The sequence below is a fragment of the Aegilops tauschii genome, chromosome 3 (assembly GCF_002575655.3).
Source record: "Aegilops tauschii subsp. strangulata cultivar AL8/78 chromosome 3, Aet v6.0, whole genome shotgun sequence".
NCBI classification, from domain to species: Eukaryota; Viridiplantae; Streptophyta; class Magnoliopsida; order Poales; family Poaceae; genus Aegilops; species Aegilops tauschii.
The window spans coordinates 317930697-317951281 of NC_053037.3; the positions used below are offsets into that span (position 1 = coordinate 317930697).

Sequence of the window (20585 nt, forward strand, 5' to 3'; positions counted from 1 at the left end):
GCAGTAAAATACAACAAATATTTTACATGGGTTCACTAGAATAAGTTCTGTATATAGACCAAAGCTATTTTGTTTGGTTTTGTTGCCTCCTTAATATCTTCTGTTCTGGTACTACTAATGTAAAAACTCAACTTTTCAGAAGCTATGGAAAAAATTGTGGAACCGCCACCTTCTGAAGGTGGCGAGGCAACTATAACTGCAATGTCAGCTCTTGCTGCAGTGGGTCAGTACCTGTCCACTAACAGTGCCAAAAGCACATTCATGTGTAATACTGGGTTGGTTGTTAAGGCAATCTCATCCAAACTGCCTCATGATCAAGATATGCAAGCTCAAAACAATGTTATATATGTGCTCCAGACACAAGTCCATTCCCTAACAGAGACCCTTTGTGAAACAAGGATAGACATTTTTCGGTGTTGTCAAGATATGCATGGTTTTGAAACCAGACTATCAAACATTTGCTATGTTGTTCAGGAGCCTAGGAGAAATGAAGGCGAAGGTTATGGTGCTCCATCGGACAATACAGCATGAAAACATAACAGTCAGGTCAAATGAACTGAGCTTCTGAACTTCTGGTGGTGCATTTATCTGCCAGACTGTTAACTTTTATGCCAACCTTCCTTTTGTTTTATAGTTGTAATTTGTTTTGTTGCGATACAAAATTTGTTCTTAACGTGCAGCCACTGGCTAAAGAAAAAAGCAAGCCATTTTTGTATAGTGTAGGGTGTTCCCTATATTTGCACTGGTGGCGATCTTTGATGCCAGTGGATGTAATCTGTGCAATCGCCTTAATAGCCTAGCATTAGTTTCGGGCTTATTTATTTCCTAGTCTTCTTTTTCCCTGGTTTGCTAGTGGCCGCAACAACCATGGGCCATATACGGACCGTGGTAACCTTGACCCTACTACGGGTCGTAGGAACCATGGGCCTCCTACGGGCCGTCGATAAATGGGCCTCCAACAGGGTCGTAGAATCTGTGGGCCTCGGGCCGTCGGATAAATGGGTCTACATGGGCCGTAAACGGGCGTAATTGGTATCGGCCCAGCATGGTAACGGGCCGTTAACAGGCCGGAGGACAGCAAAGGCTTAATTCTGTCACAGGCATAACGGGTCGTTAATTGGCCAGAATATAGGACGGGCTGGAAACGGTGCAATGGGTTAACAAGCCAGAAACGGGCCGACTCTTGCCACGGGCCGAATTTGGCCCATTAGGGGAACAGGCCAGTAATGGGCCGGAAGTAATCGAGGGCCGGAAAGGAGCCCAAGAACGTATGGGCCGTCAGTAGGCCGAAAGCTAACACGGGCTGGAAACGGCCCATGTGAATCATGGGTCGTTAACGGGTACAAAGAAATTTATTGTTCATTATGGGCTAGAGTCACCGTGGGCCCCTAAAGGGCCTAAAGATACGAAGGCCTCATATGGGCCGAAAGACGTCGTGGGCCATACATGGGCCGAAAGTGAAACGGGCTGGTGTTATATTCGACGGTCCACATGACGTTGTTGGGCCGATTTCGGGCCGTGAGTTACCAGGCCGTAAAATGGGCTATTTGCGAAGAGACCATTAACAGGCTTTTCATGGGCCAGCCCGCTAACTTTTGACCAAGTGAAACGGGACGGCCTTTGTAAGCTAAATGGGCCAGTGGTGGGCCGTCACACGTGTCGACATATCATAGGCGCCTATCTAACCCACTGACGAGCTGACACGTGTTTCCTCCGGCCAATCAGAATTTTACACGTGGAAATTTCCCATTGGTCCGGGCTGTTAACGAGTTATCGGATCCAAAACCGGACCCGATAGCTTAACGGCGACCCGTTACGGTGGATGCCACGTGTCGGTCACCCTTGACGAAAGCACTTTTGTGACGCGCGATTTATCATCATGGAAGTGGACACTTCCGTGATGATAATTTTGGTAATGTCATGGAACACTTCTACGACAGCACAGGTATGACTATCTTGATTCTGTCATAAAATCATCATGGATGTACATGCATGACAAAAAAGTGACCTACTGTGACAAATACGTATCATCATGGAAGTGTATTTTTTTTGTAGTGTTTGCTAGATGCCATACTCTCGTAGGTTATGAAACCAAGGCTATGATCACCAAAGCTATGGAAATCAAGGCTAATGGAGACCAAAGCTCTGATACCACTTGTAGGATCAAAGTATGTCTGGAGGGGGGTGATTAGACTACTTGACCAAATAAAAATCTATCATTTTCCCAATTTTAGTTGTAGGCAGATTTTAGCAATTAGCACAAGTCAAGCAATCAACCTACACATGCAATTCTAAGAGTATAGTAGAGGAATGTAAAACATTGCATATGAAGGTAAAGGGAAGGGTTTGGAGGAGGCAAACGCAATGGAGACACGGAGATGTTTTGCGTGGCTCCGATAGGTGGTGCTATCATACGCCCACGTTGATGGAGACTTCAACCCACGAAGGGTAATGGTTGCACGAGTCCACAGAGGGCTCCACCCACGAAGGGTCCACGAAGAAGCAACCTTGTCTATCCCACCATGGCCATCGTCCATGAAGGACTTGCCTCACTCGGGTAGATCTTCATGAAGTAGGCGATCTCCTTGCCCTTACAAACTTCTTGGTTCAACTCCACATCACGACGGAGGCTCCTGAGCGACACTAACCAATCTAGAAGACACCACTCTCCAAAAGGTAATAGATGGTGTGTTGATGATGAACTCCTTGCTCTTGTGCTTCAAATGATAGTCTCCCCAACACTCAACTCTCTCTCGTAGATTTTGCTATGGTGGAAGAGGGATTTGAGTGGAAAGCAACTTGGGGAAGGCTAGAAATCAAGGTTCAAATGGTTGGAATGGAATCTCTTGATCTCAACACATGAGTAGTTGTTTCACTCTCAGAAAATAAATGGTGGAAGTGTAGGCACGTTCTGATGGCTCTCCTCAATGAGGAAGAAGGGGTGGAGGGGTATATATAGCCTCCACACAAAATCCAACTGTTACACACTTTTGACTCATCTCGGTGGCACCGATTAGGAAACTCGGTGGCTCCGATCTGTTCAAAGATATGAACGTTAGGAATCTCAGTGGGACCGACTGGAACAACTCGGTGGGACCGATGTGCTAGGGCTTAGGGAAAACTTCATCTCGGTGGCGCCGATTGCATCAACTCGGTGAGACCGAAGTGAAGCAATAAGCAACAGAGAATCTGTCAAGCCAACTCGGTGAGACCGATTGCAACAACTCGGTGAGACCGAAGTGAATGCAACAGATTATAGAGCGCTGGCAAGGCCATCTCGGTGGGACCGAGAACTGTATCTGTGTGACCGAATCGTTAGAGTTTATGGCAACGGCTATGTCAAATGAACTCGGTGGCTCCTGATAGAAAGAATCGGTGAGGCGGAATTGGAGTTTAGGGTTTTGACATATTTGGATGGAGAAAGTGGCTGATGGTTTTGGAGCAATATCACTAAGCACTTTGAGCAAGTAGACCATTAAGCAGCACCTCATCCCCTTTTAATAGTATTGGCTTTCCTATGGACACAATGTGATCTGGATCACTAAAATAAAAATGAAGAGTCTTGAGCTTTTGCCAATCTTTGTCCTTAGCATTTTGAGGGGTCGACATCTCTATTTCATGCCATGCCAATCATTGAACATCCTGAAATATTTATCTTGAATGGATATTAATTCAATGAGCTATATGTTGTTATGAATTACCAAAACCACCCGAGGATTAGTTGCACTTTCATGTGTGCGTCATACTGTTGGTCAATTTGTTCTCGCGCCATAATGTGACTAAATATTTGGCACAACAAGCACGTGACAACTAACGATATGGCGCGTCCTGCAGATGTCATGTTGGAAAGGAGACCAGTTACCGTGGAAGGTAGAAAGTCAAACGCGCCTAACCATTTCATGATGTTATGTGTAAGTGATCCGCCCAACGATTAGCCACGACTAGAAGAGGCCAGACGCGCAAATAAATAATCCCGAGGATCAGTGATGCGCTTCAGTTTTAAGAGCATCTCCAACGCTGACCCCTAAACCAGATACCATCCGTCCGCGAACAGGGGGAGGTGGCCATCCAACCATAGCCACATACATTTCAAGACGGATTTCAATTAACCAGACGAATTACATCAAACACGATGGAATTCATCAAAGATCAGATAGAAAATAGCACAAATCATCCATAAATAGCATGCAAAATGTCTAGTACAACAAAAGCTCAAATTCAACGAGATCAACCATATGTTCAACAAGTTTTTCATGGATGGATCATGTTGTCCCACTCATACTACCCCTTGAGCTTCATCCAACAGGACGCGGCACCCCTGACGTGCCGTTGGCACACTGGCATGTGGACCCGGGCCCACACATCAGTGGCCCCATGTCAGGTGGTAATACGCCAGACGATCCCGCTCCCATCCAACAATGTATGTGCATGAATGGTCTACCCTCTAACATACAGTACATCACGGCAACGCGTACAGACTATACAATGGATACAGCAACATTGAGTGAATGAATTGAATCAATCTAACATGCAGAGTAAGAAGAAGCAACACTTACGGTCTCCATGGTTACCGCGCACAATGGCCACATTGCCTCCAGCCGATTAATCGCGCCACAAAACTTCATGATGGAGTTCTGGATGGTATACCATCGATACACTAGCGACTTGACATTGCGTTCATGGATGATGTGCATGTTATAAGGCGCAATGTGCTTTCGCGCATGAATGAACCATGCACGAGCTGCTCCCCCCCCCCCCCCCCGCCCCTCTGCTCATGCCTACGAAGTCAGTTGATACGGCCAACCACGCATTGCACACCGAGTACCCCGTCATCCTTCTTGCTATAAAAAATGACATGAGGTTCAAAAATAAGCTCAATGGCATTTGACCGGGCGTGGTGTCGGCCATGGACGGCGTCAATAGGGGGCGGAGTGTACCTAGCTGCGGACGGATCCTGGGTGGACGGCGACGTAGTACAAGGCAAGCGGGCGTGTGGGTGGGGGCTGGACGTCCGACAATGCCTGGGCGTTGGTCGAAGAGGTAGAGCGGATGCGTCGGAGGATGAGGGTGCGGATGCAAAGTAAGGGGGACAAGGGCGAAGTGGAAGAGAATGGACCGGGAGGTGGGTTTGAGTGGGCCGGAGGTGTTGGAGTCCTACATGGCGACGATCCAGACTCCCGCAAAGCCCCCACCCCAAATGTTCGGACCGCTCTGTGGACCGACTGAGTATCATGTTGGATGGCATAATGGGCCCGGACAATTAGGTCCGAACTGATGCGGGCCTCTTGAGGCCCTAAAGGTCATTTAGAAAAATTGTACCTCTCTCCCCCTCTACAGACGGCTGCCTGGTTGGCGCCAAGAAGAAACCATGGCTCGGATTGCGGCCTGCCAAACCGGTGAGTGAACAGTAGCAGGCTGAGGCCCCTCCCTAGAGCTACGCCTTGCGTCGGCTTCTCCCTAACAGTAAAACAATGTGCTCCTTTATTGTTGGCGGGGAGTAAAACGGTGTGCTCCTAACAGTGATGTAGTACAGTCCTTGGTGGGGATCGCTCGCTCACATACGGGGAGTTGGAATCTGTTGAAAACTTGGGAGTTGGGAAGAAAAATGGTAGTGGTACAATGGTCACCGACCATTCTTTCGAATTTATATGCATGTACTCCCTCAGTTCCGATTTACTCGTCATGGTTTTAGTTCAAATTTGAACTAAAACTCGGAACTGAGGGAGTAAGAGCAGAGAATCGAGAAATTCTAGGTACAATTTATATGCATCGAGGACCGGAGAATCAAGAATTTTCCCCTGAGTTACATGCTACGACAAAGCGTGCGTGCGTGTGAGTGAGCGATTCCGCTGCGGCTACGGCTAGGCTACGAATCTAGCCAGGTAGGGTGTGGCCGACGCAGTTTTGACTTTTGAGGGTGCGGGTGCCTGCTGTTACTACTGCTTCTACTCCGTTCCGTTGTGCAAATCTCGGCACAACGAAACGCAGCCCAAACTTGGATTGCTACCCGCACGTACGATGATTAGCGGCCGGCTGTGTCACCGTCGCTGTCACTGATCCAAAAGGGAACAGAAAAAAGGCGATAATAAATCCAAAAGGGCGCCTGCTGTGTCATGTCCCCGATGTGCTACCTCATTACATGCTCCTCCAACCGCCCCTCCTCGCTACGCTACGTCCTGACGGGAGTTGTTGGTCGTCCAATCCATGCAAGCACGGGACGTGTCGCGCTCGCCTCAGGTGCGACCCCTTGTTCCTGCCGGGAAAACCTGCCGCTTGTGCGTGTTTGTGCCTCCGTGTAACGCCTACTGTACGTCATGAACACGTGATTAGTTTTTCCTCTTTTTTCCCTGGAGACTGGAGAGGAGGTCGAGAAGAGGGCCTTGGGTGCACGACAAACTTTGCCAGAGTTTCTTCACAAGTGCGAAGACATCCGGAAGTCTCCACTCCACTCCACTGGTATCTCCAAATCATGTGGCTAGAACATCGTCATTAACAAGATAATGAAGTTACTGCACAAGGACGCCATGGCCAGCAATGTACAGCAAGCTGAGTTTTCTCTCCCCGTCGATTAGCATCGTCCTGCAACCTCGTTCAGAGCACCACATGGATACACGCAAAGCCACGCGTGTACGACATGGATACACTACACGTCTACACCCTACCTATGCTGCCTTGCTGCGCCGCGCCACGGTTGCAGCCATCGAAGGACGACGCAACAGTAGGCACGTGTAAAAGGTAGCCATTAATGCAAACACATATGTGTAGGCAGGCAGGGGCGACGCCATGCACGAGAGAGATGCCATCACGGACCCAAGTACCACGGCATGGCGACTGCACCAGCCAGACATCCATTGCTACTATCCCGCGCAAGCGAGAAACCAACGGTACACCAGATTCAGAGGTCAGCTAGTAAGTAAAGCCATGACGAGTAACAACGTTAACCAACCGCGCACAGCCACAGCGTGCTCTGCTTATCTCCTGCAGTGCTGCTGACACTATACCACAGGTCTGATGACGGAAACATGCTCGAAATGGAAATGGAAATAGAAATGGGGACGGGGAACTTGAGCGGGTCTAATTTTCCAGGACATAACTCAGTCCTACCGCCTTCTTCTTTCCACCTTCCTTTCCTTCTCCATGCTTCGAAACCTTGGCAATGGCCTCCCCAAGGGGCGGGTGGTCAAACTTGCACTGGACGCCAAACTTGCATGCGCCGGTCTTCATGTAATAGGCACAAGCCTCAGCATCCTGCATATTACATGTCACCCAGTTACTGTTAGCATCAACATTCCGTTTCGCAACAAGAAAAAAATAAGTTTGCATCAACATTAGAGCGAAAACAGGGACCAACTGACGCTCGGGTCCCAACTAAAATTTCATCATTCCTCGCCATAAAAGCTCATAGAAATATTTAGAGCAACTCCAATGGGGCGACCCATTTCGTCCGCTGGCGTCCGTTTGGGTCGGCGTGAATACAAAAGTCGGCCCAACGCACCGACCCAAACGGACGCGCGTCCGCTTGGCGTCCGCCTGCCCACTCATTCCCAGCCCATTTTTGAGCCGGATTTGCGTCGGCGCGGACACGAGACGGACGCGCGCGCCTACTCCTCTCCCCGGGCCCGACGGTCGGTGGCAGCCACCACCATTTCCCCCCATTTTCCCCCAAAAACCCTCCCGCCCACGCGCTCCCGCCCCACACCCCGCCATGAAGGACGCCATCGACCTCGACGCCGCCGCCGGCCTCGCCTCCCTCGCCTCGTCCGGCGCCCCCGCCCCCGCCGAGAAAGGCAAGCCTCGTGCCCCGCGCAAGACCGCTGTCGCGGCGAAGCCAAAGAAGCCGCTGACGCCCGCACAGCGAGCAAGGGAGTCGGCCAAGAGGAAGGACCGGAGGCACGCCGCGGACGCGAGGGATGAGGCCGCCGCTCAGGCCGCCGTGGCCGCGGCCGCGCAGCAAGAGGTCACCAACGCCCGCGTCGTGGCGGCAACGAGGGAGGCGCTCTACATGCTAGGGTTAAACCCTGGCCAGCACGGCCTCCTCAACGCCGTCGTCACCGCGGCCAGCACCGGCTCATCGGCGTTTCCTCGGATGGTACTGCCCGACTCGCCCCGCGCGTCGGCATGCAACCCGGTGCCCGGCTTCCACGTGTACCCGCAGGGCTCCCGCCACTCCGGGAAGTGCTCGCCCGACGTGAGCGTGGTCGCGCCTTCCATGCCCGCGCCCGCGCCCATCGACCTCAACGCCACCCCGGTGGTCGGTGGCGCGAGGAAACGCGCGCGGTAGACGCCGGCCGGCGTGCTCCCGGAGGCCCGCAACCTGTTCGACGGAATGCCGTCCGCCGTCGACAACTACATGCAGAACCTCATCTTCGAGGGCGGTGCGCCGGCCGCTGGCTACGATCTCGACGAGACACAAAGCCAGGACGGCCGCGGGCCGTTCACGCCGACCGCTGGCTATGATCCCGATCAGGCGGCCTTCATGCATGATCAGGTCGGCATCGACCTGGACGGCTTCCCACTCGACCACGAGTTCCCGGACGACTACGGGCTAGAGGAAGAGGACGAGTGCGACATCGAAGTGGAGCCCTTGTTCGAGGACGAGCTCGCCAACCAAGCCGCCGGTCCTAAGCCGAAGCGCAAGAGCAAGCGCACGAAGGCATACACGGCAGCCGAGGACAAGCTTCTTTGCGAGTGTTGGCGAGACATTGGACAAGACCCCAAGACGGGCGCCGAACAAAAGCATTCAACCTTTTGGATTCGTGTCCACCGAGAGTTTCATGAGCGCAAGAAGTTTCCGCCTTACCAACTTGTGAGCACGCGCGGGTGGGTGTCTATTTCCAAGCGATGGAGGGTGATCCAACAAGAGTGCAACAAGTTTTGTGCCACTCTTGAGAGCATCAAGGCCCGCCCCGTGAGCGGCATCGGCATGCAAGACACGGTATGCTAGCAAGCCGCCCTCTTTTGTGTCATCAAGTTCATGCCGGCGTGTTCATTTGCATATCATTTGCCCATATGCTTGCATGGAAACATTTTGTAGGCATTTCAAGCTTTGGAGGCATTCAAGGTTCAACACAACGGCAAGTGCTTCAACCTCTCCCATTGCTTTCGGGTCATCAAGGACGAGGAGAAATTCAAGGCGCAATATGCCGCCCTGAAGTCGCGTGGGGGGAAGAAAGCCGTGGAGGATGTTGGCGAGGGCGAGCCGGCTAGGCCGCGGGGAAAGACCAACTCCAAGAAGGAGGACAAGTGAAATGCGGCCACCAACGCCTTGATCGCAAGCGTGGACGGCATGATGAATAAGAAGGACTCAAGGGAGGAGGAGCGCCGGCGTTTCAAGGCGGAGCAAATGGACGCTTTCATGGAGATCCAAAGGAGAAGGCTTGAGCTGGACGCCGAGAAGCAAGCCAAGATGTTCGAGCTCGAGGCGGAGAAGCAAGCCAAAATGCTAGAGATCGAGGCCGCCAACGCCAAGACCAAGGCCAAAGAAGTGGCTCTCGCGAGCATGATGACCGGGGTGGAGATCATGAAGGTGGATCTCAACACCGTGTCGCCAAGGAAGAGGCCGTGGTTTGAGAAGATGCAAGCCGACATGCTCAAGTTCGACGACGAGTGATCTATGGCGGCGAGCGCCGTCTTTTTTGTATGCCGACACGTGTGCTGGGATGACCACGGGGGCCGCGATGGCGTGCTCGAACTCAAGTCCCACCCTTTTTTGTGTGCTGGCATGTATGCCGGCCGGCTGGCGAGTGCGCCAGCATGAACTGTGCTGATTCTGAAGCCGGCATTGTATGCCGGCGCTGGCATGGTACCGGCATGGTGAGACATGGCCGTTGGCATGATCGGCCGCGGGCCTTTTTTTTTAAGTTGATGCGGACATGAAATGGGTCGGCGCATTGGGCGCACTACCGACCCAAATGCAAAACTGGGCGGACGCCGGGCGGGCGGCCGACCCAAACGGACAAAAAGCGGACAAATGCGCAGTCCGTTTGGGTCGGCCTGTTGGAGTTGCTCTTAGTTAGTTTTCAGCAATTGAGAGATCATTATGGTCAAAGGACTACTACCAACGGCTTACTACAATACAACGGCTGCTTCACCAATCCGACCTCGGAAAGGAATGTTTTAGCAACAACGAGCCACGAATACATTTATAAAACTGAATTATCAACAGGCTACTGGGGATTATTTCTGGATGTTACCTCTCTCCTTGGAAAGCCAGCAACAATAAGGGTCACAGGTTGCTGAGATGGCTCCCACTTTGCAATGGAATCAGGTGCAGACCGATCAACTGGATGGTGAAACTTGCATTTTTCAGAAAATTTACAAAATCCTGTCTTCTTATAGAACTGCATTAACCAAAGTAAAATGAGAAAAACAGTCCAACTCGTAGGGCATATGCTGCAGCAATTGGTGCACAGATGGTTATGTACATACATCACAAACAGTTTCTCCAGGCCTCTGAGGGTAGGTGATTGGCTCAGGTTCAATCTGTATTTTGCAAGAGAGCGTGTCAGTTTGTGTATTTCACAGCACCAGTTCTAACTCCTTCGTTTAACCTTACCGGCACATGTGTCACACGAAAATCAAAGTTCGGCGGGAATTTCGCAGCTGGATTTAGCATCTCGCCAGGGACAACAGATGCTGCACAGCACAGGAAAACAACGTTAAAAAGGTGTGTACAGTAATAATAGTATAAAAAGGTTCATGTTTAAGATGCTTGTGATCAAAATTGGTAGATTTGTCTAATTCTAAGTGCAACCGGACATGGCCCAGAATGCAGCTGAAAGATTGACCGTGTAGAGTTTGTGGCAAGAATAGGTTCAACTACGAATATTCAATCAAAAGCTTCCATGACCGATTTTTTTTGGAGCAAAATATGACTGCAAAGCAGGTATGGTAGAAGTAGTACTGTCAGTGCCCTGCAAAGCATTTTTCTTTATCCCTAGATTATGGACTAAACTTAACTTTTAGCATGAATTGCACAGTTAGGTGTTCAGTTCAACCAGGGCAACACATTGTGAGTTACAGATTGAGCTAGCTGGTGATAATCATGTCCTCTGAACATAAACAACGAACCTTGAATATGTCGTTCAGGATGGTTGAACCGACATGTTCTACCATACATGCAGCTGTAGATGGATAAAGGGAAATGTGAGATCAGGATGGCCCAAGTGCATGCACAAAACCACAAACATAATAAAGTCAACTGAGAAGGTTCAAGAAGATGGTACCTGCCCGTCTTAATATAAAATGAGCAATCAACTTCACCCTGCAATACAGGAAGAGAAAAGGTATTCAACAAGACAACCATGATGCTCATTCACTTGGATACAGATAGCATGCATAATACACACACACACATACTCCCTCTGTTCCTAAATATTTGTCTTTTAGAGATTTCAAATGGACTACCACATACGGATGTATATAGGCATATTTTAGAGTGTAGATTCACTCATTTTGCTCCGTATGTAGTCACTTGTTGAAATATCTAGAAAGACAAATATTTAGGAACAGAGGGAGTACACACCATCAAGATATGCCGGTATTTTGAGAAGTTCCAGAATATTACCATAACAGAACTTGTAGCGAGAGCAATAGTATACGCTCATAAAGTTTTAGTTGAATACTGGTATAGTGGAATCTCCAGAACAGATTGGCACGATTTAAAAAAAAATTGCATTACAGTGACAGGCATACAGATATCGTTTATAAACGAAAGACATGTATTAGGTATGAAACAAAAAATTATAACTCTAGATAAAAAATTTAACACTTGATGAAAACACGTACTGGTCTTATAGGCATGCCCTTTGAGTTATGCTCCAGAGCAACTGGTGCTAACTTCTTTGCTGAAACTGAATCATGCACTGCACCATGGTGGCCTGCTGCTTCAGCAGTTGCTGTATTTTCAGATTCATTTCCACCACTTGAAGGTGCCTCCATATCCTTTGCATGAATGAACTTACAATTTGTTCCTAATTTGCATTTGCCTTTTGCATAGTGCTGAAGTACAGAAACACAATTCAGAACTGTTCTTTTACACCATTATGCTATACGAGAGAGAGAGAGAGAGAGGGGGGGGGGGGGGGAGAGTGAGAGAGAGTTAGAGGATAGCCTTTTACCGGACAAGGTTTAGAAGGCTTCACCGGTAAGGTAGAATTACCAGAAATTAGAGACTCCTGCAGTCAAAGCACAAAACCAACGTTGATATTTAAGATTATGATGGCTCCGGTTAGCAAAAGAGAGAGGGTGGGTAGCCTCTTACCTGACAAGGCTCAGAAGGGTTCACCGGTAAGGTAGAATTACCAGAAAATAGAGACTCCTGCAGTCAAAGCACAAAACCCACGTTGAGATTTAAGACTATGATGGCTCCAGTTAGCAAATGAAAACAACTTACTTTATCGCCTGGTCCAGCCGCTGTTCCGTCATCCTTTTTCTTTGGATGGTTGAACTTGCATTTAGACCCAAACTTACACTCACCAGTCTTTACAAAAAACTGCACCATCAAGAATATTGCTATGAACATACTGGTTAGTCAGCTAGATTCTGAATAGGGGGCTATGATTAGCTTACAGGACAATTTGGTTTCCCTGGTCGTTCGGGATAGGATTCCCCAGCCTTTGTACCCTGTAAAATGAGTTTTAAGCAAGCGAAATAAACTTTTGGAGGAATGCAAGACACAAGGTACAATTGCCAGGTGGTCTCAAAAGACTGAAAAACAACAAAACTGATAAGGGAACACAAATCAGAGGTATGGCAGTTTCAAGCAAGTGGTTCATATGAAAACTGGAAATTGCATTGTTTTACTTCATACCGTCTATTTTCCTCAGACCTATATGTTTTTCCCGTAGACTTAGGTGTGGATATTTATTCTTCAAAAGGTAGATAAGGCCAACATGCTGAAGATATATTTACTTATTTTATATAAATGGGAATGGGTGTGTTGGTGCCTGGTGGTACTTAGTACATCACTACCCTGCTCTTGCATACCTAGTCCATTTTCCACCTTCCTAAAATCAACAATGCAAAAACAAACTAGCTAAAAGTAGTCTCCTTATTTCCACCTTCCTACACATTTCTCAACAGAAAATAACAATGAAACACAATGAAGCTCCTAAGAAATTTAACTTGACCTTTTTGCTAAAAACATCTAAGAAAGGAGATGTGTCGGGTTGTACAGGGCTTGAAGGAGCACGGTTGTGCAGCCTCTGTGGATTGGACTGAGCAGACCACGATGGCTTATAATGATCGATACATACTTTTCATCTTTATAGTAGTTAGCTAGTATCAAGTGACAACAATAATTTGAACTGCCAGAGGAACAATATATATGCTGCCATTTGTCCAACATGATGAGACTACATCAACTGAAGAAAAGGGGGGGGGGGGGGGGGGGGGGGGGGGGCTCTGTATGCCTAGAGGTCAGATGAAGCGATACATTCACCGCATATCAATGATGATGAGCCAGAAAGGAATGAAATATGACTATTCAAGTCCTTAGGTTCGTAGTTGGCACATCCTATAGATACGCAAAAGAGTACATGCGTCCTTGTAGGATTTAGTCCGAAGGTTTGAGTCAGTACGGTGAAGCGTTGAAGGGATCGGATGGAAAAGGAGCTTAAAATCAGGGATTTTTAAGCTCCGTAATGTGGCACGATGAAAAGGAAAATAGAAGAACTGACGATAAAAACAGCAACTAATGAAATGGCGAGAGATGGGCCAAGGGTTATCTTATGAATACACTCTTGATGAATGTGCATATGTCATACAATTAATGTGGACATGAGCCATAGCTCAGTTCACTGATTACAGATGTGTTGCATCCCACCTGCCCGGGTTTGATCCTGGATCGAGCAGTGAGTGCCTCATTTTTCTCCTCAAAGTGCAAGTTAGAACTCTTAGGGCCTGTTCTGAACCTCTCCAGCTTCTGACTCCACAAAATTCGAGTGTGAAGCCGGCCCGAACGCCTAAGCTCCGTGAAGCTAGATTCACGAAGCTCAGCCCAATCGCGGTGTAAAAACATGAAGCTCCAAAAGCCCAGCTCCACGAAAGCCAGAATCAGGAATTGCCCAATATTACAACCACACTGCCACCGCCAAAGAAAACATTTGGAGCCACACGTGAAGAAAATCTAATCATGTTTTGAAACTAGATGTGTTTTCTGCCATGACCCCCACGGAGAGGTACTTCTCTGTTTGTCAAAGAGCAGAAAGGTAAGTTAGAAAATTTTGGCAATATAATTATCTATGTTGCACGGATACTTCAGAAAGTGCGCGTATCCAGTCGGATACTGCCCGATACGTATCCCATAAGTATCCTGTGATTTATTGATTTAAAAAAATAGTGTTTGATACGTCTGGGATACGTTTTGGATACGGCAACCCCTTCGTTCGACGTGTAAAACTGAAAACTCCTCGATCCCTTCCTGGCGCCGCCGCACGTCATCAATTCCCAGCTGGCCAGCTCGTCCCCTCGACTCCTTGGAGCAGGCGACCGCAGCCCGCAGGTCTCCAACTCTCCATAAATTCTCAGCTCCAGTCCTCTTCTCTCCCACATGTTCTTCTCTCCTTCTCACCTTCCGAATTCCAATCCAATCGATGCTGATAGGTCGCCGGCTCGTCGCCGGCAGAAGACATCCATGTCTCCCCTGCAGGAGGTATGTTCTCATCTCCCTCTCTTCCTCTGATCTCTCTTCTCCATCTCCTTCTCTGAATTCTGTACGCAGGTGTTTTAGGTTTAGATTTTAAGATTAGATCAGTTTTACTAATCTGTTTTCCTAATCTCCTCCTTTTACCATGCAGATCGGCCATGTCTAGTAGGTCTTCTTCAGTTAGAAGTGAAGCAGGCAGTGGAGGTAGCGTGGATTCTTCTCTGCGGTCAATGATGTCTTAATTTTTCGTTGGGTAAAGAGTAGCACTCCGCTGCATTGCTTGGCTCACTCGCCCAATCCCAAGTAAGTTAATTGAATTGAATTGAATTGCTTGCTGATTGTTATGTTTTCTAATCTGATTGTTGTTTTCTCCTAAGGTACTACACTCCAGCGTGGATTAGTGCAGTTCCAGGCCATCAAGCTCCACACATGGATCAAGGGATTTCAGATGAAAGAAATGCATGCTTTAGAAGATTCTTTCCTCATGGGGGCCCAGAAATGAACGAACTGAAACAACAGATTGCCAACTTCAGTCTCATGGGTCCTGGATTTAAATGGTTTCGACTCCATTGAAGATAGATCTTTGCTAGAGCCGAAGCAGTGGTGGGGGATTCATGGAAATTCTGCCCCGGCTTTGAGGACCATTGCTCTGAAATTACTTGGGCAGTCAACCTCCTCTTCTTGTTCTAAAAGGAACTGGAGTACATATGGCATGATACGCAATACATTGAGGAACAGGTTTTATACTCTTATACTCCTATTTCTTTTTCAATGCAATGGTGGTCAATTTTAGCAAAACTTCAATGAGAATTGACTGTCTCTTCTTTTCTTGTAGGCTCAACCCTGCACATGCTGAAGATTTAGTTTTTGTGCATAAAAACTTGCGCCTTATTTCAAGGAAATAACCAGAGTATATATCTGGCCCATCCAGATTTTGGGACATTGGAGGAGATAGATATGAGTTGTTGTGGTGCCGACTTCCTGCAGCAAGCTGAACTATCACTAGATGAGCCTGAACTGGAGGAGTTACTGAATGAAATTGAAGCATTGGATGTGGATTAGTGAGGTGGATGACCGAGCCTTATTGATTTGTGAACTGGTTGTGATGTGAACTCCTGTTTTATTTGTGAGAACCCGAACCTAAATTATGATATTTATATATCTATGCAACCATGTACGTGTGAATTTGATGTGCGAATTGTGAATGTGACTACCTTATTTGTTAAGCAATTATGTCGAACCATCGACATCGTGCATCCGAAGAAATGCAGTATTTGTTAAGCAATTGTGAAGACTTCAAATTTTTTATAAAACAGTGCATTTCCTACCAAAAACTCGTTATTCTTTCATATCTTTAATAATTATATGTATATACAGACGTATCCCCGTATCCTAGTTTTTAGAAAACTGACGTACCGGGCGTATCCCCGTATCGCGTATCCGATACGTGTCCAAGTATCCGTGCAACTTAGATAATTATGGGTTAAAGGTACTTCTCACATAAACTAGCGTGATAAACCCTATCTATTATTTCCACTGCAAGCAACTAATGGCAATACAATTGTGATTTTGGAAATAACATATACATCTTTAAAAATAGCTTACTATAAATTGACATGGAATATATAGACCTAAAAATAATGGAAGATAATCACCTCTTTCCAATTTGGAATCCCGCCCTCTGGAACCCATTGTGGATGGTCAAATTTGCAGGTTTCTTCATACTTACATGTTCTGGTCCTCATATAGAAAGCACACTCCTTTTCCCCAGGTCGCTGTGGATAAATAGGAAGGCTGCTTTCAAGCCTAGGGCGTTTGACCATAGTGTTTGGAGAATAAAATGCATCACTCTGCCCAATAGTACTATGGCTTCCCATAATAGATTGATGATAGAGAACTATAGTAGATATACAAAAGAACTTTATTAAGCTAGTGGTATTAGAAAACCATATACTAGCAATAAATAGTGGTACTAATAATATACTGAAATGAAGAATAATGGTACAACAAGGAAACAAATATATTGATCAGCCTCACACTCCTAACCTAAACACTAATATAAGTTGAGAATGAAGCTCTAAGGTCATTTACAGGACATCATGGGAAATATCTCTAACACCTCAAAGGTAGACTTGTATAAGCACATATACAGAACACCATGGAGCAACCTCTCGAAGTCTAAGAAATAGGCTTGCATTTTGTTTTCCGTAAAATTTATAGATAAAGCTGTTTCAAGCTCTATCTCACTGCAACCTTTAAAAAAACATGTATGGTCATCCAGTGCACGAGCACAAAATCGCTATATGACGACAAACAGGAAATCAACTTAACTGATAAGAAGTTATGCCGTCCAGCATAAAAATTATATGGTTTGCTCATCCTCATTTCATATGTAAATTGTGCAAGACCCGAACTTCTTTTTTTCTTGTACAGCTGCTAATTTCTCCTCTTTCAAACTTCAATAATGCTACTTCAACCTTATTCTACGCGCAAGATTATGAGATGTCGGAAAAGGCCCAGCTATGCAAGGACCTGAGATGTTCTGGAGGCCAAAAGTTGACACCCACATGAAACTGAGACCACCTAGAAACCAATTGTAATCCAGAAGGACCTGCCATATAGCTCCCTCCAACTTGGATAAGCCCCCCAACAGCATTGATGTGTACAAAGGAGCAGAAGCTGCTCAAGAAATAACTATCAGAAGCTTCCGACTGAAAGCCCAGTGGAGCATTGGGTGGGGGAGGGGGGGGGGTGTCTTGAATTGCTCCAGTCATACAGCAACTAACTCTTGAGTCCTTGACAGAATGGTTTGACCTGACGTCTCACTTGTGTGGACGCTGAGGAACCAGTTAAAAACTGACTATGAGACAGGTATGACTGGATAAGCAGAAGCACATGGCGCTGACAAACTTTCTCCGTCTCCACTATCTACTGTGTTCTAAGTGAAAACAACACGCGGACACGATTTATGCCGAGTACCATGCACGTTAATGCGCGCCAAATGCCACAACCAATTGATATTTTCGGACTCGATCCCGTACCCGTAGAAAAATTCAGTCACGCCCGAGAAATTGGACGTTTATTTCACAATGAATATGCTGCCGCACAGGTGTAACCGGCAAAACTCAGTAGCATTATCAAATAAACGCAGTAGAACACTACCACTTAGAAGAACAGGGAATGGGCTGCTCTCACCATCTTATTTCACAATGAATATGCTGCCGCACAGGTGTAACCGGCAAAACTCGGTAGCATTATCAAATAAACGCAGTAGAACACTACCACTTAGAAGAACAGGGAATGGGCTGCTCTCACCATCTGCGGGTCGCCTCGCGCCGACATGCGGGTCGAATCCGCCGGAGGCGGAGGGGTAGGGGTAGGGTGACGGGTCGCCAGCGTAGCGCGCCGCGATGAGGTCGATCTCGTAGGAAGAGTACCTCGCCGCCGCATCGTCGCCTGCCCCACCGCGGCCATATGGGTAAAAAGGGTAGTCCGACATCGCCGACGCATCGTTGCCTGCGCCACCGCGGCCGTATGGGTAAAAAGGGTAGCCCGACATCGCCGCCGGCGTACGAATGCGCTAGGGTTTCACGGGCTCGGGATGGGGACTGGGGTGGGAGGCTGTTGGGTACAATTCACCCAAAGAACGAAACCCTGTGTTCGTTTCTTTCCTGCTTTTCTAGGAAAGTATTACTACCTGCTTTACAATCTGCCCCCGAATTTCTAGAGACTTCTCCCATTTACTACTCCCTCCGTAAAAAATTACGCTCTTATATTTTTTTACAAAGAAAGTACCATTTACTACTATAAACAAAATACATATGGTTACATGTTTTTTTTAGATTCATATGATGAAATGCTTGAATATGCCCGATAGACCTAATAAGATTCATAGGCATACGATGATGACATACTTGAACATACCCAATAGACCTAGTAGGGTAAAACTACCTAATTGTAAGGCTATCATTTAAGCACGTACTAACTCATTATGATATCCTTCCCACTTACAAAGAATGTAGTGTTTTATGTTCCGCACCTCCTTCGTTTATCTTCTCCCATGTTGTTGAAGTAACTGAAAAACGCACAGAGCAAAAGAGATGATGCGTTAGTGATGGCGGCGATGCTAGGTTCGAAGAGATCCATATTCACCGACATAAAAAACATCTTTATTATCAAAGGAGAATTTGTCGTCGTCGTAATGATCACAATCTCCTTCTCTCTAGTTTGTTTGTATTAATCTTTTACCTCATGCATGAAAAATATATATAATATATTTACTATTATAAAGGAGAGTTCCCCGTCGTCGTAATGGTTATCACCTCCTTCCCTTGATTTTGCTTGTGATAATCCTCTACTTCCCGCATGAAAGAAAATAAAAATGCTATAATATCAGGAGAAACCACTAGAAATGACTTAAATCCACACACAAAGGCAATTAGGTGGTTGAGAGAGAGAGAGAGGAGAACTCGTTCCCCGTCTCCCCTTGAGGCGTCAACCAGGACAGAGGCCCTGAGGCTCTCCCCTCTGTACGACTTTGAGCACACACCATCGTCGTCACTATCCTTGCACTAGCTCGTGGAATGCATGTTTGGTCTCGGTACCAGCAGTAGTCGCCTGTTACAGTGCCCCTTGTGCTCGATGATGGGCTCCACAAATCTCGTAGACTTCAAGTTCCCATCCATAAGGTTCGACAGTCGTCGCCACGACAACTTCCCACACCATTGATGATCGGACATGAAGGGTTCGACAATCTAGCATACTAGATGATACCTCACAAGTGGCTGTGGGAACCGGTTGCATTGTTGCAATACATTTCAATTAGATTTGTTTGTGTGAAATATAAATATTTAGATTAATAACACGTGAAACAAAATTAAAAATACACATGACTCTGTTATATTTGATTATGTGTGGTTGTAAAATATTTATTGAATATAAGTAGAATAATAGAATGAAAAATAGTTTCCCATGTATGGTTGTATGTGATGGTGGCTCTTTTCCTATGCATGGTTGCATGTTGAGGTGGACCTTATCTCATCCAAAAATGTATAATGATGTGGCATGCTTGCATGTTGAAATAAATAAGTTATCGAGGATCACTCACTTAGGTATATATGATATGATGTGTTCCATTATCTCAATGAACTGCTCACCATATGTTTGAGGTAATGTGTAATGAAAGTAACTATGCTATGGCTATGTCTTTCAATCAGACTATGAACATTTTACGTTTGATATTGTAGTGTTCAGTTTTGAAGAATCATGCTGTCAAGATTATCGACGGGCAAAAAAACTATGAATAATATGTCAATGTGAATTTTTGGATAGTAAAACTCGATCAAAATTGTGCAAAAAATTACATGATTCTATACCAGTTTTATTTGGCCCACTACTTTTGGTAGGAGTGATAACTAAATATATTAGAATTTGTGGCATGTTTCTATCCAGTTTAACTTCCATTATCAAATTTAGTGAATTTCATGCAACACCACATCATTAAACTTGACTTATTGTTGTAGCACTATTTGTGGATATCCCTTACCATATATCGTGTTCAACTAGATAAAGAATATATGAACTATTAAATCAAGTGTATTTTCTATTACTAACTATGTGCATTCGGGTTATTTGGTTTATACAATTTTCTAGTTCGTATGGTATTAGTACTTTGATAAAGATGATATGAAATTAAGATATGGTTCACTTTCGGTATATACCAAATCATCTCGGTATGTTTTTGACATATACCATAATAACCAAAGTTGACACGAATTCGAAACTGACATAATAATAATTTACAAATTTGTGACTCAAAAAACCACAACTTTTTATACAAACCACATATGAGTATATATTCATGCATGGATTCATGCCTTGATGGTTATGGACGAGTTTAGCATGTTTATAAGAGGAAAAATGATACATTCCAAGAAAA

At 46.3% G+C, this 20585-nt stretch overlaps 1 protein-coding gene and 1 pseudogene across 2 annotated transcripts; one reads left to right on the forward strand and one right to left on the reverse strand.

Moving 5' to 3' along the window:
• Positions 1-6807: 6807 nt before the first annotated feature.
• Positions 6808-18600, reverse strand: LOC109786816 (zinc finger CCCH domain-containing protein 8). Of its 2 annotated transcripts, XM_073510457.1 has the most exons (13): positions 17963-18600; positions 16303-16544; positions 12571-12624; positions 12395-12493; positions 12263-12319; positions 12120-12176; positions 11788-12000; positions 11226-11263; positions 11071-11123; positions 10556-10635; positions 10429-10482; positions 10194-10340; positions 6808-7248 (listed from the first exon to the last, which is right to left on the reverse strand). In XM_073510457.1, exons 1-13 carry the CDS (start codon positions 18204-18206, stop codon positions 7075-7077), a joined length of 1512 nt encoding a protein of 503 aa, XP_073366558.1. In that variant the 5' UTR covers positions 18207-18600; the 3' UTR covers positions 6808-7074. The 2 variants fall into 2 exon arrangements, with proteins under 2 accessions (XP_073366558.1, XP_073366557.1); XM_073510456.1 differs by having other exon boundaries at positions 11071-11263; positions 17963-18317.
• LOC120976700 (uncharacterized) lies at positions 14636-15832 on the forward strand (annotated as a pseudogene).
• Positions 18601-20585: the final 1985 nt, after the last annotated feature.